Below are 15196 nucleotides of genomic sequence, written 5' to 3'. Positions count from 1 at the left end.
CCTTGGGTGGTGTCAGTGGTTTTAGACTCATGTGGGCAGCTACTTACATGTCACTCTGAATTGCAGCTGCCATTAGCCTTCTGTGTCCATGGCTGAACAGATACTGCTCTCGCTGAGCAGCTCTTCATAGAAATGCAAGAACCACCTCCTTGTTGGTCAAATGTACACATTCTTCTGGGACACTGACTGTCTCTCTCTGGGCATGTTAGTGAGGATAATGAAAATGATCATTAGGGTCCTGGCATCAGCTGTACTCCTCAGGCAGCTCTAGGGAGACAGCTTCTTCCCCAACTGAAACTGCAGTACCCTTTGACTGTATAAATCTTACTACAGCTATTACCGTGTTGGCAATGGTCATTGATATGACAGTACAGAGACTATCCTCAGCCTATATCTGAGGATATATCCTCAGCCTATCCTACAGATATCCTATATCCTCAGCCTATCCTACAGATGCTGATTTTCCCCAACATTTTTCCTAATGGCCAAACAAATAAGAGCCAATGGCTAATCTGTGAGGCAGTTGTTTTGTCTGTGGGTATTAGTGCTGTTCGAGGAAGGACAAGAAAGCTGGTCCCCTAGAGAGGTGGGGAACATCAGAAAAAAGGTATGGGTTTAATCCCTGGCATCAGAGCGACGTGTGCCTTTTAGTGAGTGTCTGCACTGACAAAATGGTCAAAATGTTTATGGATTAATAATAACATGTTGAGTGGTATTTGCACAGTTGAGTGTTGAGTCATGTGAAAGAGTGTTCTGTTAATTGAAAGCTTATGGTTTTCCCCTAAATAGTTTATTGATTGATTATCTTTGGGAGTGCACTGGTATTCATTTTTATGGAAGAATCATTTCTGCTTTTGAATTCTACTAAGCGAAAGGATTTAAAGAAAACATATGCAACATATGCAATGGACTCTCACGTGACTGAGAAATTCTAGTCTGAGAATGATATACTTGTTGTTAGTTCATGTAATTCAGTTCTTGTTTATCTGTATCATTAACAGACCATGAATGAGTTTGAATACCTTAAACTACTGGGAAAAGGCACTTTTGGAAAGGTCATTTTAGTTAAAGAAAAAGCAACCGGACGGTATTATGCTATGAAAATTCTGAAGAAGGAAGTTATTGTAGCAAAGGTGAGTAGGTGGGCAATTTGGGAATGTGGTTCGCCCTTGATACCGCCTTTGGGGAAAGTCATATCAAGGATTCTCTGAGTAGTTGTAAATAATTGCTCTGTTAGTGTTTGAAATGGACCCTTAATCTGGAGAGTCACGTTGCTGATTTGCTTCTGCTTGTGTTTCAGGATGAAGTAGCGCACACGCTGACAGAAAACCGCGTTTTACAGAACTCGCGGCATCCATTCTTAACAGTAAGCATTTCTCCTTCTGCTGAGTGTAACTTGACATCGTGACAACCAAGACTATCCTTATTTTTTTTTTTTTATTTATATAATACATCTGAGATCTCTGTTTCCAGAGTGGCTGTGTATTTTTGTACTCTTCTGTTTTTGGGAAGCACAAATTAAAATGCTTTTTTAAAGTCTTCTGATTCTCGCAGAGCAGGTCCTCTTGAAGACAGTGTTTCAGGGTGTGGTTTGACTTTATGGCTTACCCATTTAATGGCTTGCTATCTCTGAGAGAAATATCTGCTTTCCTTGTCCTCCAAATGCTTGGTCTCCTCTTTGTAGCAGAGATGAGGGTGACCCTGATCCTGTGACAAACAAGTTTGGGAAGATATAGTGGGGGAAAAACCCTGTAATTTTGCCTTTCTTTGTTGTTTTCTTAAGCTCCCAAAAGCAGTTTGCTATGGAATCAGAGCACTGGTAATGCCAGCCAAAGGATAGTGGTGGAGGCATGTGGGATGGGACAGGGAAGAGCAGTACCGTGCTTTATCCGCTGCTTTCCTTTTGGACTGGCTTGGCTGTAAAATCAAACCACAGTCTCAGTCTAGATCTCCAACGCCAGCAGTCTCTCTGGGTTGAGTTCAGATATGTAAGTTCCACCTCAAGATTTTGTTTCTAATATTTATTACAAGTTGGCTCTGAATTGCTTCCAACCGCTTAAGCCCTCTAAAAGACCTGTGTAGGATCCCGGTTGTTTCCTTTGTCCAGGTACACAAGGGCTTAGCTGGAATTTAGAGCTTTTAAGCGTGGCCTCTGGAAGTAAATATTGGCTGTATTGGGTATAATCAGTAAATGTTTGTTGACATGTCTAAAACCTGATCCTCCCTTTCTCTGCAAAAATATGACTGGTTTAAAAATGCCACCCCTAGTAATGAAGACGATGATATCATATGCAGGATTTTCTCTTTAATGCTTTCGTAAACCCAAATATCCAAAACAAGGGCTGTCTTGAGAAATCAGCTACGAGACTGGGTTATGACCAAAAAAACTTAAGACTGTGGCAAACAAGTTGATGTTACTTTTGCCACAGGAGTACACATGACAGGACAGTACAAAGGCACCTTGTGATGCTCCATCACACCCTCCGTCCGGTCTGTTTTTGTGAATTGCTCACAAATTGATATTGACAGCATTGCTCAATCCTCTGGCAGGCTGTCGGCAGGGAGCAGTTGCAGGCAGCAGGGCAGAGACCAGGGGGCTGCTGTATGTAAATATATATGTGTTTCATATAAGAGGGCTTGGACCCCCCCCAGTGCGGTAAAACCTTGTGCTGTGGGGCTTGGTTGTGGCCTCTTGTCTGTGAGATGAAAATGTGGGAGATTGTGGCCTGGGAAGGAAACTTCAGAGCCACAATTGGTATGTTTTGTGTCACTGGTAAAAGGCCAGGGGTTTGTTTCACAGCTTTATCGGCATTACTGATAGCTTCTGCAAGGGAACATATAAATGGTTTATATTAAATGTATTTAATGAAATAATTTGGCGGTGGATCGGTCCTCCGCTGCAACAAGAAATATAAGAGCCAAGGACAAAAAGTCCACTGAAATAGAAAATTCTGTGTCTGCCTCTGTTTCTTAAAATCTATTAAAATGCTTTTATAACTGGCAGTGTGATCTGTCTTCTAAGTTTTGGTTTAAATCTGTTTCAGGCTTTAAAGTATTCCTTTCAGACGCACGATCGCTTGTGTTTTGTTATGGAATATGCTAACGGAGGAGAGGTAAGGGAAATGTAATAATGTTTAATACTTCAGGATTTTCCTGTACTCCTGCTAATTCTGCTTGACATTATTTAGCTAAGGTCAGTGTTTGCAATTCTAATTAATCCAAGTTGTCCCAGTTAAACAGAGCTGTTTTCAGGTTTAACTGATATTAAGAATTAAGGCTCTTAATTTTCTTAACTCCATTTTTAGAGAATAGAGGGTTTGGGTGTAGCTTCATACTTTATATGATAGCAACATATTGTAATCTGAGATTTAGTAATTCAAGAAGGCAAGGTTGCTGTCTAGTTGCTCTTCAGACAGCTTTTAAGATTTTTTTTTTTTTTTCTAATTAATATTGTGAGTACATGTTACTTTGGAGGGAGAACTGGAAGCATAGCAAACTACTGTTAGATAGTTAAGAAGGAAAAGTTGGAATATCAACTGTAGTTTTAATATGTAATTGTAGTTCAATCAAAATGGGTTTTTATCATTTCGTGTACATAGAAGAATGTGCAGCACACAAACTGGTTGTCAGTGTGCATCTGTGAATATGAGATAATAGTTGTCTAGTCATTTAATTTATGATGCTTTTTAACGCATTTGATAACACAGCTGGGTGAGGCTGGGAAGGGGTTTACTCTTAGGTAATATCACATTTCGAGCAGGATGGCCTGTGAAGTGCGAGACATAACTCAGAAACACGTGCAATCTAAAGGTAACAAATTATTGTTCTTGTAGTTGTTTTTCCATCTGTCAAGAGAGCGTGTCTTTTCTGAAGACCGGGCTCGATTTTATGGAGCTGAGATTGTTTCAGCACTGGATTACCTGCATTCAGAGAAGAATGTGGTTTATAGAGATTTGAAGGTATGTAGAAAAATAATTTCATAGGCTTTCTGGCTTTTTTAAGCCTGAAGTATAAGAAAGCCTTTCTTGACTGAACTTTAACGTAACAGTTACTACAGCTGTTGGACTTGACTTTATGGGATGTTTAAACACTTTTATGGTCTAAGAGCTCATATAATGCATTTATTAGGACCCTGGCAGCATTTCAGAGAATATGAAGGTGTACTGAGCTACTTGGGTTGCATTTTCATTTGCCTGCTTATGTTCCAAGAGAAACTTTGCTGGCTTTTCTGCGTGGTGAAACATAATCCTGGGCTCTTCATCCCAGGTCTTATCAGATAGATGCAAATTCATACCGTGTGGATGTTATGCTTCGTTGCAATGTGCTGCGCAGCACTATCTTCATAGTACCTGCTTGCAGTTAGAAAATTGGATAAGCTTCAAGTTGCTTATTTGTTCGGTGAGCAGAGAAGGGGGAAAAAAACCCAACAGCCAAACAAGAAGTCTCAGGGCAAACAAACTTGGGAAATTCTTGAGGAAAATGCAATGATAGCATTTTTTTTTTTTCCCTGAGAAATGCTTTCAGGGAGGGCGAGGGGATACTACTATTCTGTTTAGGAGCAGTCTAAAAGGAAGCATGCTATGTAATGTTTTCAGGCTACGTCAAAGTAATTTTGGGATTCCTGCTGGCATTTTATCTCCCATATCACCACGTTTCCTTTGAAAGTGCACTTTATTTCATACACAGTGGAATCTCTGTCCTCAAATCTGAATGGCCTTGTCAAAAAAGGATACCAAGTGCTGAGTAAACTTATAAAGTGATTCTCATGTAAAGGGTCTCTTTAGAAGTGGCTCCTTGGCTTTGCTTTTTATTTTTCTTTCATTTGCTATCCTTTAATGGTGCAGAATACTTCATAAAATCACTTGGAGTAAAAACAGAGATGAAGTTGTGTGAGGGGAAATACTTAATATATTTTCAAAAGAACTGGCGTTCTGTTGGTGATAATGTTGTAGAAGCATAAATACAATGCCTTCGTTCTGCCTTCTTTCTGTGTATACGATCAGTTACCCAAAGACTGCAAATTAGTCACCTAACGTTCCCTGAAGAAGTAAGGAAAGTGATATCAATGTATACTTACATCACACGTGCTTTGGCAGCTACTGTGGTTCTGACCCCTGTGACAACGAGGTTGAAAACTGATCTGCAGAAATTCATGTCTTTCATTGACTCGCTCAGGAGCAGCGTATGTTATACGTAATGATGTCTTTCATTTGGATTTTCTTCTCAGTTGGAAAATCTTATGCTCGATAAAGATGGGCACATAAAAATAACAGACTTTGGACTATGTAAAGAAGGCATAAAGGATGGAGCAACAATGAAGACTTTCTGTGGCACTCCGGAGTATCTTGCACCAGAGGTATGTTTATGTTGACTATTGTACTAAATTATATTCTTAAATGCCATCTGAGATAGCAGGAGCGATACAGAATCATTCCTGTGCCATAAAGTGTTCGTACAGTAACTACTGTTATATAGCAACGCACGCACTGAGAATCTTTTATTCATCATTTTCTGGGACATATCTTTAGAATAATGATGGGTGATAATTTTCAGGCAGGGTAGTATTCTTCCTTTCACTTCAGGGAGTATTTACATTTTACCGGAACAGTGCTTGCTTCTTGTCTCAGAAATCTAATTTTTTTTGAAAAAGCAACTTTTAAATTGCTTAAAATACTACTTGATGGATTGGTGACTGTTTTGCAATTTATTTGCTGTGTGTTGGCCTATTTGAAAGCTATCAACAGGACTTTGTTTAAGAAAAAGTGGTGTCCAACTCTTACACTCTTTGAAGACAATATAAGGTGACATGTTTTCAGAAACAGGACAAACCAAGCTTTTTCTGCAGTATTTAGCATGGTATGCATTAAAAATGCCGACTGTTTTGTGACTGTAAGAGCACAAGATGTTTCTTAATGTTAATTTGAACTTTTCAGTTTCAGAGGAAATAAATCCAAGCAGGGGATCTCGGTCCCCAAACTATACGTTTGGGGGATTTTTTTTTGTACTAATTTTTTTTTTTTTTAAAGTGTAAAATGCAAATGTGTGCTTGCAGCTTTCATCCTGGCAATACTCCCTGCTGAGAGTTGTGCAACACAGGTGGTGTTATAGCCGTGAGTGTAGTTAACGGCAGATCAAAAGCGAAATTGTGCGATAGGGGATATATGTATACATGGTATTTTGCAGGCAGACGCTACTTTTCTCTGCCCACGCTCCGAGCTGTCTGGAAGCAGCCTCGCCGTTATTAGTAGGGCACGGAGCCTGAGCTAAGGCGGCGTGCCTCGCAGAAGGGCTGGTTGCCTTGCAGTGGGTGCTTTGCCACCCTGGCGTTAAGGCTTCCATCCTGCTTGAAGCACAGGCAGAAGCAAGTCTTGGGCTGCCGGCAGATTATATGGTGTTGGCACAGCCAGGACGTAGCCTTTCTCTGAGGTGGGAGACTTAGGCTTTGCAAACCTTTCTGGAGTTAAAGTATGCAGAAGTACAAAGTATGGAAACCAAAGTGGAGGAGGAATATTTCTACTGAGAGCTGATGTCTTTGCCGATCAGCGCTTTTGTGCTCTCCGTTTGCATAGTGGTGGCAGCGTGCTCTTGGGTTTTGTTTGTTGGTTTTGTTTTTGGTTTTTTTTTTTTTAACTCCCAGCTGCTTTCAGGGGCCTCCAGTCTCTTCCCAGTAATGAAGAACGTGGGCACCTGTTGAAGTAGCTTGCAGCAAGGAGGTGGAGCCAGTCTCATGGTAGCTGCCAGCTCTCCATGGATCACCAGAAGCCTTCAGTGAATCTAAATTGTGGTCCGTGCACCACAATTTGAGATTTACTGATGCAGGGAGTAATTAGCAGCACGACACAGTGTTTATTATTCATAAACATGGCTTTTATTATAGCTTCCCTCTTAAAAATCAATTGCTGAAGTTTCTCATTGAGGATTTTAAGAGAAGACTAAAAATATTTATTGTTTTGGTTTTGTTTTTTCCTAACTTGGAATGTGGGGATTCCCTGTGCAGGCATTATGTTGTTCTTTCTGTTTATATTATTTGCTATTATTTTTCTTTTTAATATTTATAATGAGTTGGCTGATCCAAAACCCTGAAGGACAAATCCTTTTGATTAACCCAGCTCCCTCCCTCACTTGCAAATCCCATCTGCGAGTTGGAGTGTTAAATTCTGGAGGCTTTTGTCATCTGGTCGATAGCATGCAAAAAATCTGGAAATTGTGCGCGAGCGATATTCTGTGCATTTAAGGTCATGCATGCTTAAAAGCAGGGGTCTCGTTCTTCTTGTCTGCGTTTGTAACTTGAATCCGGCATAGCGGCGTGTTTATACAGTTGCTGCATCGTTGTTTTTAGGTTCATGCCGGAATCTCGTGCATGGCTGACAGTGACTGAACCACGTCAACTTTGATGTGTCAGATGCATCGATGGCTGTGATGTTTACAGCTGTTGTGCCTTCTCTTTTCAAATTCCATCTCACAGCAGTCTAGAGCTGCTCATTAGGAAATTATGATCCTTTAATTTAAGTGAAATGACCTTGTTACTTTACTGCTCCCCGGCTAGCCTGCAATAAATCATGGATGAGTGCAATCTCTTTTTTTGTTACGGTATATTTTTGATACTAACACCATTGCTCTGTTTTGTGCAATCACTAGTATGAGCGTGTGCTTGTTGTGGTAAAACACTTTGAAGAAATAAGCATTTTATCTTCTGTTTAGAAGTAATGGAGGTCAAGGAAAGAGTTGTAGTTAGTAATCTAGATTATAATACAGAATATTAATACAGTTACTAAAGTAACAGTTGACGTATTTGCTGCATTTTGAAAGCACCTGTAGCATTTATTACATGTACAACAAAGACCTCTGTGGTTTTTGTTTTTTTCTTTCAGGCCTCTCCTATTGCACCTCTTGCAGCAGCTTAAAAAATAAAAATAAAAATCGGGGGCCCCGTGACTGTTTTATTTTAGGTAACCCAAGTGTAGAGGAGTGCGAACAGGAAGCGTATATTGAACAGGGTGACTCAGAGAGCGGTAACTGCATTGTCACTCAATATCTCCTGCGAGCTGAAGGGCCGCGATGCCTCGGGAAGGACGGGGTCGGCTCCTGGAATCTTGTCCGGCCGGCAGCTGTGTCGGCCGTATACATATACGGGGCAGCTGCAGAGCCAGCTGTCGTTTGGTGTGAATCATACGGCAGGGGATGCCGTAAATAGACCAACGTGGGGTAATCTAATACCTGGCAGCCTTTTGATTTTTACTGCAGGCCCTTTCCCTCGTTCAGATAATTAAGGGGAATAATTAGTGAATAAAGAGAGGCAGAGTGCAAACGGTTGTTACGTGGTGTGTCTCAATGCTTCTTTTTTGCTTGCATAAACCTCCATAAGAGGTTCGGATCCTGCTTTTGTTAAACTTGTGTCAACTTTGGCTCTTTCACCCTTTTGAGTGTGAAGTATTCAGAATTGTAGCAACGTAAAGCTCACACAGACACCGTGCAACAAGAAAACACCATGGTGGTGCGGTCGTGGTTTGTGCTCCTAGCAAGAGTAAGCAGTTCAGTGCAGACCCGTGAAAAGAGTAAAGATGACAACTAAAACCTGAGGACAGGGTTTGGAACATGAGACTGTTGGTGTCAGCTCCAGACAACTGCGTAGGAGACACGAAGTCTAGAGAAGTCCTCGTAACATCCACTCCACAAGCCACCAAACACTCCCCGCTCCCTTCAGCAAGCTTCAGTGCAGAAGATCAGAAATGCACGGTGACAGGGCTTCTCTGGAGCAAGCAGGAGAGATGGAGGGCACTGCTGGGGTCCCGGGTCCCTGCACCAGCCGGGGCTTCGTTAGGTAGAAGCAGCCAGGGGAAGGGAAAAGTGAACTGTGCTGGACTCCTGAGACCTGGCAGAAGTCCCCTCCACTGACAGTTCCTGGGTTTGCAGCCCTCTAAGCAGAGGGATGAGTGTTAGAGCTAGTGAACAAGTACCTTTGGAGGGAGCAGGGGAGAGGAGGAGAAACGTTTCCAGACAATTTGGCTGCCATTTTACGGCCTTACAGCCGGTCAAATGTAAGGAGTGGCCTTCTCCTCTTAATGTTCAATGTAGATAGTCATTTAGTATTTGCGGGTGGTCTTTGAGGATGTGCAGAGCCACCCTTTGCAGGGTGCAGGTTGATACGAAGATGACAGGGATGTTTAGCTTGTCGCTCATGAAATTACAGGTTGACAGTCATTTCTCTTCTCCCTGTCCGGGCTCCTTGGTGGTTTGAGGTTTGTTTCTTTTTTTTTTTTTTTTTTTTTTTTTTTTTTTTTTTTAAATGAGATCCCATTTGGAGTAGTTCGTGATGAATAAGTGAGAATTTAACAGCTGGCTCTGTAATGTGAGAAGAGTTCTCAGCCTTTGGGCTTTCAAAGGTTGTGGTTATCATGGTTGTAATGTGAGGGAGGGTGGAAGGAAGAGAAGGAAGCTGCCATAATGTACCCGCTGCCTCCTTTTCCCCTTCCCGCTCGCCTAGCGTGGTGAATGTGGATGCCAGCTCTTTTTCAAATGGATCTTCTGCAAATACTCTGCTGGTAGATTCGGCTGTGACATGTGAAAAGATGACCTTGCTGGGGTAAATTTTGCCTCTCGAATTCTGTGTTCATGCCTGGTTTGGGTACATCTCTTGAAATCTTTTCCTTATATTTCTGCAGGTGCTGGAAGATAATGACTATGGTCGTGCAGTGGACTGGTGGGGTTTAGGAGTCGTGATGTATGAAATGATGTGTGGTCGGCTCCCTTTCTACAATCAGGACCACGAAAAGCTCTTTGAACTCATCCTTATGGAGGAGATTAGATTTCCACGCACTTTGTCACCTGAAGCAAAATCTCTCTTGTCGGGTTTGCTGAAGAAAGATCCTAAGCAAAGGTGAGACTCTTGCTTCATAGTCACACTTGTAAGCACTTGCGTCCTTAGAAATACCAAAAAAAAGCAGGGGGGGAGGGAATTTGTTAAAGGCTTCACAAAGAAGTTAATAATTGTGCTGTGCAGAGGAGTGTCTATGAACGGGACCTATCCTCAAGACAAGTGACTTAAAAGTGACTCTTTCTCTGCTGCTGTGTGAGGTGCCCATATTGTCATCATTGAAAAACAATTGAAAATAGTACTGTCCAAAGCACTACTGCATGCACGCATGCCAGCGATTCTTCTTTATTTAAAGTGGAGGAAGGTATTTCAGACAAAATTGTAGTTTTGTTTCTAATCCATTCAAAGTGATCATCCAACAGGATGCAGCAAGTGGACCTACACATTTTTGTTTTAACCTCTGACATGAGCTGACACTGCAAATAGCGACACAAAGCAGCTTTGGTATTCAGAAGGCAGAATTTCAGAATATTAATTCAGAATATTATTGCCATTAATGTAAAACTATAGCCAGGGAGAAAGCAAGTTAACTCCGCCTTTGGGCATAACGAATCCAATGGCTGCTGTGGGTTATAAGCTGCTCTACACTGAATGCTTTCACTTTCTCTCCCAGTTCAGTGTGCTGTTTTCTGAATTTTTGTTTAAATCTGTGCCAGTGGTTTAGCGTCCTGCGTTGGACAGTAGGTGGTGGTGTTTGTACCATGTTTGTGGTGGAGTTTATACCATGCTTAATCTATTTTTCCTATTTCCTCCTTTTGTTGTTTTTTTTTCCTGTGCTGTATTATTTAAAAAGTAACACTTGATTTAAAAACAGAAAAAAAAACAAAACAAAAAACCCCAAGCCCTTAATGGCTAACAAAAAGAAAACAGAACAAGATCCAAAAAGGATGTTGACCTTCTCACAAAGATAAACATCAGTTTAAAAACCTGCCATCTTGTCAACCCAGACATTTTAAAAACAAATAATATTGTGACTCTGCCCCTGATCTCCTGTCCTGAACCTTCCACTGTAAATGGGCCCCAAATAGGAAATCTTTCATGTGAGGTGCAAGCAGAGTGTTCTGGTTTGCTTTCTGATGTTTGTTTAGTCTGCGTGTGTGCGTGCACATAGCAGGAAAATGATTTTTGCCAGTACGCAGATACTTGCAGCAAGGATTTTTGTCATCACTGTAGGCGATTTCCATCGCTATTTTTGATGGAGAATCCTGCTGAGAGGTCTTGTAATGCAAATCCACAATTTGTACTACTGGAGGATTCAACTTAGCGGTGACGTGGGGAAGCAGGAACAGTTGTAGTCAGGAGCATGGCCAGCCTTGTACTGGGTGGCAGCAGCTGCACGCCCCTCCGCAGCCCAGCGCCTGCGAGGGGACCTGCGGGAGAAGGTGGTGTCATTGATTAGCAGCCCTCCCAGGCACCGTGCTCCGCGAGCCAGCGTGGCCGCAGGCCCTGCCAACAGGATTCCTGTCCAGGAAAGCGCAGGGTGAGATGCAATTGTGACCCTTCCGTAGCTTATTCAGGTGGAGCCTTTCAGTCACTGGAAACGCAAGCGGCATCTGCTGTAATTTGTTCTTAAAGGAGCATCTCTGATGAACCAAAATGCAATTTGTTTACAAACAAAGAACGCCCACTTGTTTCTAATTACAAGGTTTTCCCCATTGCCAATAATTACTCCACAATATGCTCATTTTATACAAATAGCCAGTTCTTCACTTGTGTCTTCTGCAGGCTTGGAACCAGCGATGCTCTGATCTGTTGGACAGATGATTTTCATGCTGCTGATAGAAATAACTATAGACTAGACAAGCCTGCGCACATGCCCGCAGCTTGCTAATTACATTGGTGCTTCCCAAGCTTTTTGGATCATGGAGCATTCTTAAATACTGGTTTCTCACCAATCACCGTTCACTCAACTTTTTAACTGTAGTTGTGGTTCTGCAAATCCCCTGTGCTTCGCGGCGTTTCAGGCAGTACGAGGAACTGAGCTGGAAGCACTAGGGGTAGAAGTCCTGAGTCCTGGCCTTGTAGTTTTATCTTCTTTTTACTGTGTGGTTTGTGTGCTGGCGTACTTGCTTGTTGACGTTCAGTGAGTTCATGGAGCCATATTGAAGAACAGCAGCCAGATAGCTACGAAAATACATTCAGTGAAAAGTTAATCTGTGATAGTCTGGTTGACATTAGCCCGTTGATGATGCTTTGGGGAACCACTGTGTAATTCAGCAGAAATCCCCTCTTCCGCAAAGCCCTGTGGCAGACACAAGTTGGTGTCATCGTAATGTTGTCTGTGGCAGAAAGCATCAGCATTGGCAGCATTTAGTAGCTGCTGCTGAACTTCAGGGTGGGACAGAGGAGACAGCCAAAACCATGAGAAAAATGAAACTGGGAGGTGTTGTCCTCTCCTATAAAATCCTCAAAAAACCCCCCCAACAACAACGGAGGTTGATATAATGAAGGATATTTTAAGTTTGATGTTAAGGAGCTAGGGAATTGTGACCCGCATCGGTGAATTAAACAGGAAGAGGGTAGATTTAGATTAGACATGAGGAAGAAATTCCTTATTGTGAGGGCGGTGAGGCACTGGCACAGGTTACCCAGAGAAGCTGTGGATGCCCCATCCCTGGAAGTGTTCAAGGTCAGGCTGGATGGGGCTTTGAGCAGCCTGGTCTAGTGGGAGGTGTCTCTGCCCAGGGCAGGGAGGTTGGAACTAGATGATCTTGAGGGTCCCTTGCAACCCGAACCATTCTGTGATTCTATGAAATCTAAAAAATTGCCTGTTGTACTGAGCTGGATATAGAGAAGCAGACTTAGCACTCTGCGTTCAGTAATACCAGTTCAGTCTCAAACTCGCAGGCATATGGGGAAAATGTGAAGAACAATAAATTGCATTCTGCTTTTAATCATGGCTGTTTTCTAAATTTGGTCATACAAAATCCATTCTGTAAGAGAAAAGGAATTTTAAAGTTTCTTTTGGGATTGATTTAAGTTTATTAATCTTGCAACGTGAGCCCTAATTTTCCTAAGAAGGAAAAAAATCTATTCTGTAAATATTTCCTTTTAATGTGACCTGAAATTCTCCTTCACTGCTTTGTAATGGGAATCAAATGGCAGGAGGTAATCAGGGCATTTTTTCACACATAAAACAGCAAAATTTTTAACTTTTATTATTCTTTTCTCTGGCTGTGGAGCCTGCAACCTGTGAAAGTGGACGTGGATCAGAGTGCTACATAAGTTTAGATGGGTGGGTAGGTTTGTAATCAGCAGAGTGTCTCGCAAGCTTTGAATCTTGGCAGGTTTTAAACTTGAGAGAACTTCAGGGTGGTTTCATCTGAATTTTGATGATGTGTTTTCACTACATGCCCTAGTGCTCTCTGTCACAGGCCAGGGTTATTCAGCCTCTTTCAGATGGGGTTTGTCACAAGCTGCTTCATCTGCTTCTGTCTTTTGGGGTGCTGTTGGACTTTGTCATTCATGAAGAATGAGAGTAAGAAGACGCAGCTTCTTATAAACAGCTGTTAAAAGATTTAATGACTTCACAAAGTTACAGTTCTGTCTTTGTAGCGCTGAAGGCGGTCGTGGGGAACTGGTGATTGGTCTTTGCAGCCACGCAGAGATCTGGCACTTCATTCTTTCTAGTGATGGTGGTATTTTCCATATCCACAGTGCAACTTTGGCTGCAGGTGCTCAGGAACATCAGGGTCAATCAAGCCTTTACCTGCATGAAAGTCAAACTCCTTGGGTTTTTTTTTTCTTGTGAAAGGAGGAGATTTAAAGTGTATGTCTGTGTTCTCTGTTTGTGGTGCTCTGCTATGGAAAGTGTAGATGGCTTGAGTGAACTAGCTCTCAGACACAGTGGGCTGCAGACCACGCAGCCGCTGATGGAGTTGGAAGAGGTAGAGGTGACAGCCAGGGGGACTGCAGGGGCCTGGAGATGGTCCCAGCTAGCTGGTGGCAAGCAGGAGGAGGTGACCTCAAATAGTTCTCTTAGGCAGCAAATTTCATGCCTTGTGGGCATCCAGAGTTTTGCCACCGTGCATGGCAAGTGTCTTACGTTTGCTCTGAAATGTGTGTGTCTTGAGTACAAAAGTGTTTCTAACTCCAGACAACTCCAGCGTCCTGGGTATCACTTGAACTGCAGAGTGCCCATCAGGTCTTCATACGTGTTTCACCAGGTGCTTTGAGGTAGACTGAGTTTTAGCTGTTGCGTATGACAATTTTAGTCTAAATTGGTTCAGTCCAAAGCTGTTCAGAACGAGCTTGGACAAACTCAAACAGTTCACCCATAAGAGATCTAAATTGAAACTGAGGAAAACATAAAAGGCAAATTTAAAGAGATTTTTTTTCCCAGCTCTCTAGAAACCAGTAGTTTAGAGACTTACAAAGTCTCGGTATCCTCAAATGTGATGCTGTGTAGATGCGGTTCCTAAATCCTTCCCTGTGGCTATTAGAGGCCTCTGAAGGTGATGGCTGTAGTAAAAGAAGTTACTAGTCTCCATCCTGACTGTATCAGAGAAGGAGAAATATGGGTCTGTACTCTGAGCTGGTGAACACCAATAGCTTTTGCTGAGCTGATTTTCTTGAGCCTGGTGGGTATATTTGCACCGTTGTTGAACCAGGTTTGGGGCTGGGGGAGTCAGAGAAACCGTGTGAAGACAGAATGGCAATAGAAGTGGTGCCTAAAACTAGCAGTCCTCTCGGATGAGGATGGCGCACGTGCAAATCTGTAAACAACAGAAATCCGCCACCTAAAAGTATGACAGTCTTCAGATGAGGATTTGCCCACAGTCAGAATCCATATTGCGGCTTCTAATATGGTGAAGCACAAGCTGATCAATGGGATTATTTGGCAGGGCAGAGCGAAGGCAGTTGCTGCCCCCTTTCCTGTGCTGGCATCTGTCTGTCCTTACTGTAGAAACCTTTTAACTGTAAAACTAGAAGTTTGTGGGTTTCTTCTTGAAGAGCTGGGAATGGACCTGGGTGCTGAGCGCTGTAGACTTTTACACAGACAAGTAGAGAAACAGTATTTTTCCTGTGATCCACTAATTGCAATCTTCTGGCCTGTGAATCTTCAGTGGCATAGAGTGCACCCTCAGCAAGTTTGCTGATGACACTAAGCTGTGTGGGGCAGTTGACACACTGGAGGGAAGGGATGCCATCCAGAGGGACCTTGACAGGCTGGTGAGGTGGGCCCGTGCCAACCTCATGAAGTTCAACAAGACCACGTGCAAGGTCCTCCATCTGGGTCAGGGCAATCCCAAGCACCGATATAGGCTGGGCGGTGACTGGCTTGAGAGCAGCCCTGAAGAAAAGGCCTTGGGGGTGCTGGTG

At 42.7% G+C, this 15196-nt stretch overlaps 1 protein-coding gene across 7 annotated transcripts in view; it reads left to right on the top strand.

Moving 5' to 3' along the window:
- Positions 1-15196, top strand: part of AKT1 (AKT serine/threonine kinase 1) — a 77562-nt gene that overhangs the window by 51443 nt on the left and 10923 nt on the right. For all 7 annotated transcript variants that reach the window (XM_063333324.1, XM_063333327.1, XM_063333323.1 and 4 more), the window contains 6 exons: positions 1002-1133; positions 1301-1366; positions 3045-3113; positions 3834-3959; positions 5228-5356; positions 9663-9877. In XM_063333324.1, the coding sequence (XP_063189394.1) occupies positions 1002-1133; positions 1301-1366; positions 3045-3113; positions 3834-3959; positions 5228-5356; positions 9663-9877 (737 nt within the window). The remainder of the gene's footprint in view (positions 1-1001; positions 1134-1300; positions 1367-3044; positions 3114-3833; positions 3960-5227; positions 5357-9662; positions 9878-15196) is intronic.

Source organism: Chroicocephalus ridibundus, chromosome 4, assembly GCF_963924245.1.
Source record: "Chroicocephalus ridibundus chromosome 4, bChrRid1.1, whole genome shotgun sequence".
Classification (NCBI taxonomy): domain Eukaryota; kingdom Metazoa; phylum Chordata; class Aves; order Charadriiformes; family Laridae; genus Chroicocephalus; species Chroicocephalus ridibundus.
This window is presented reverse-complemented; position numbering and strand designations above follow the sequence as displayed.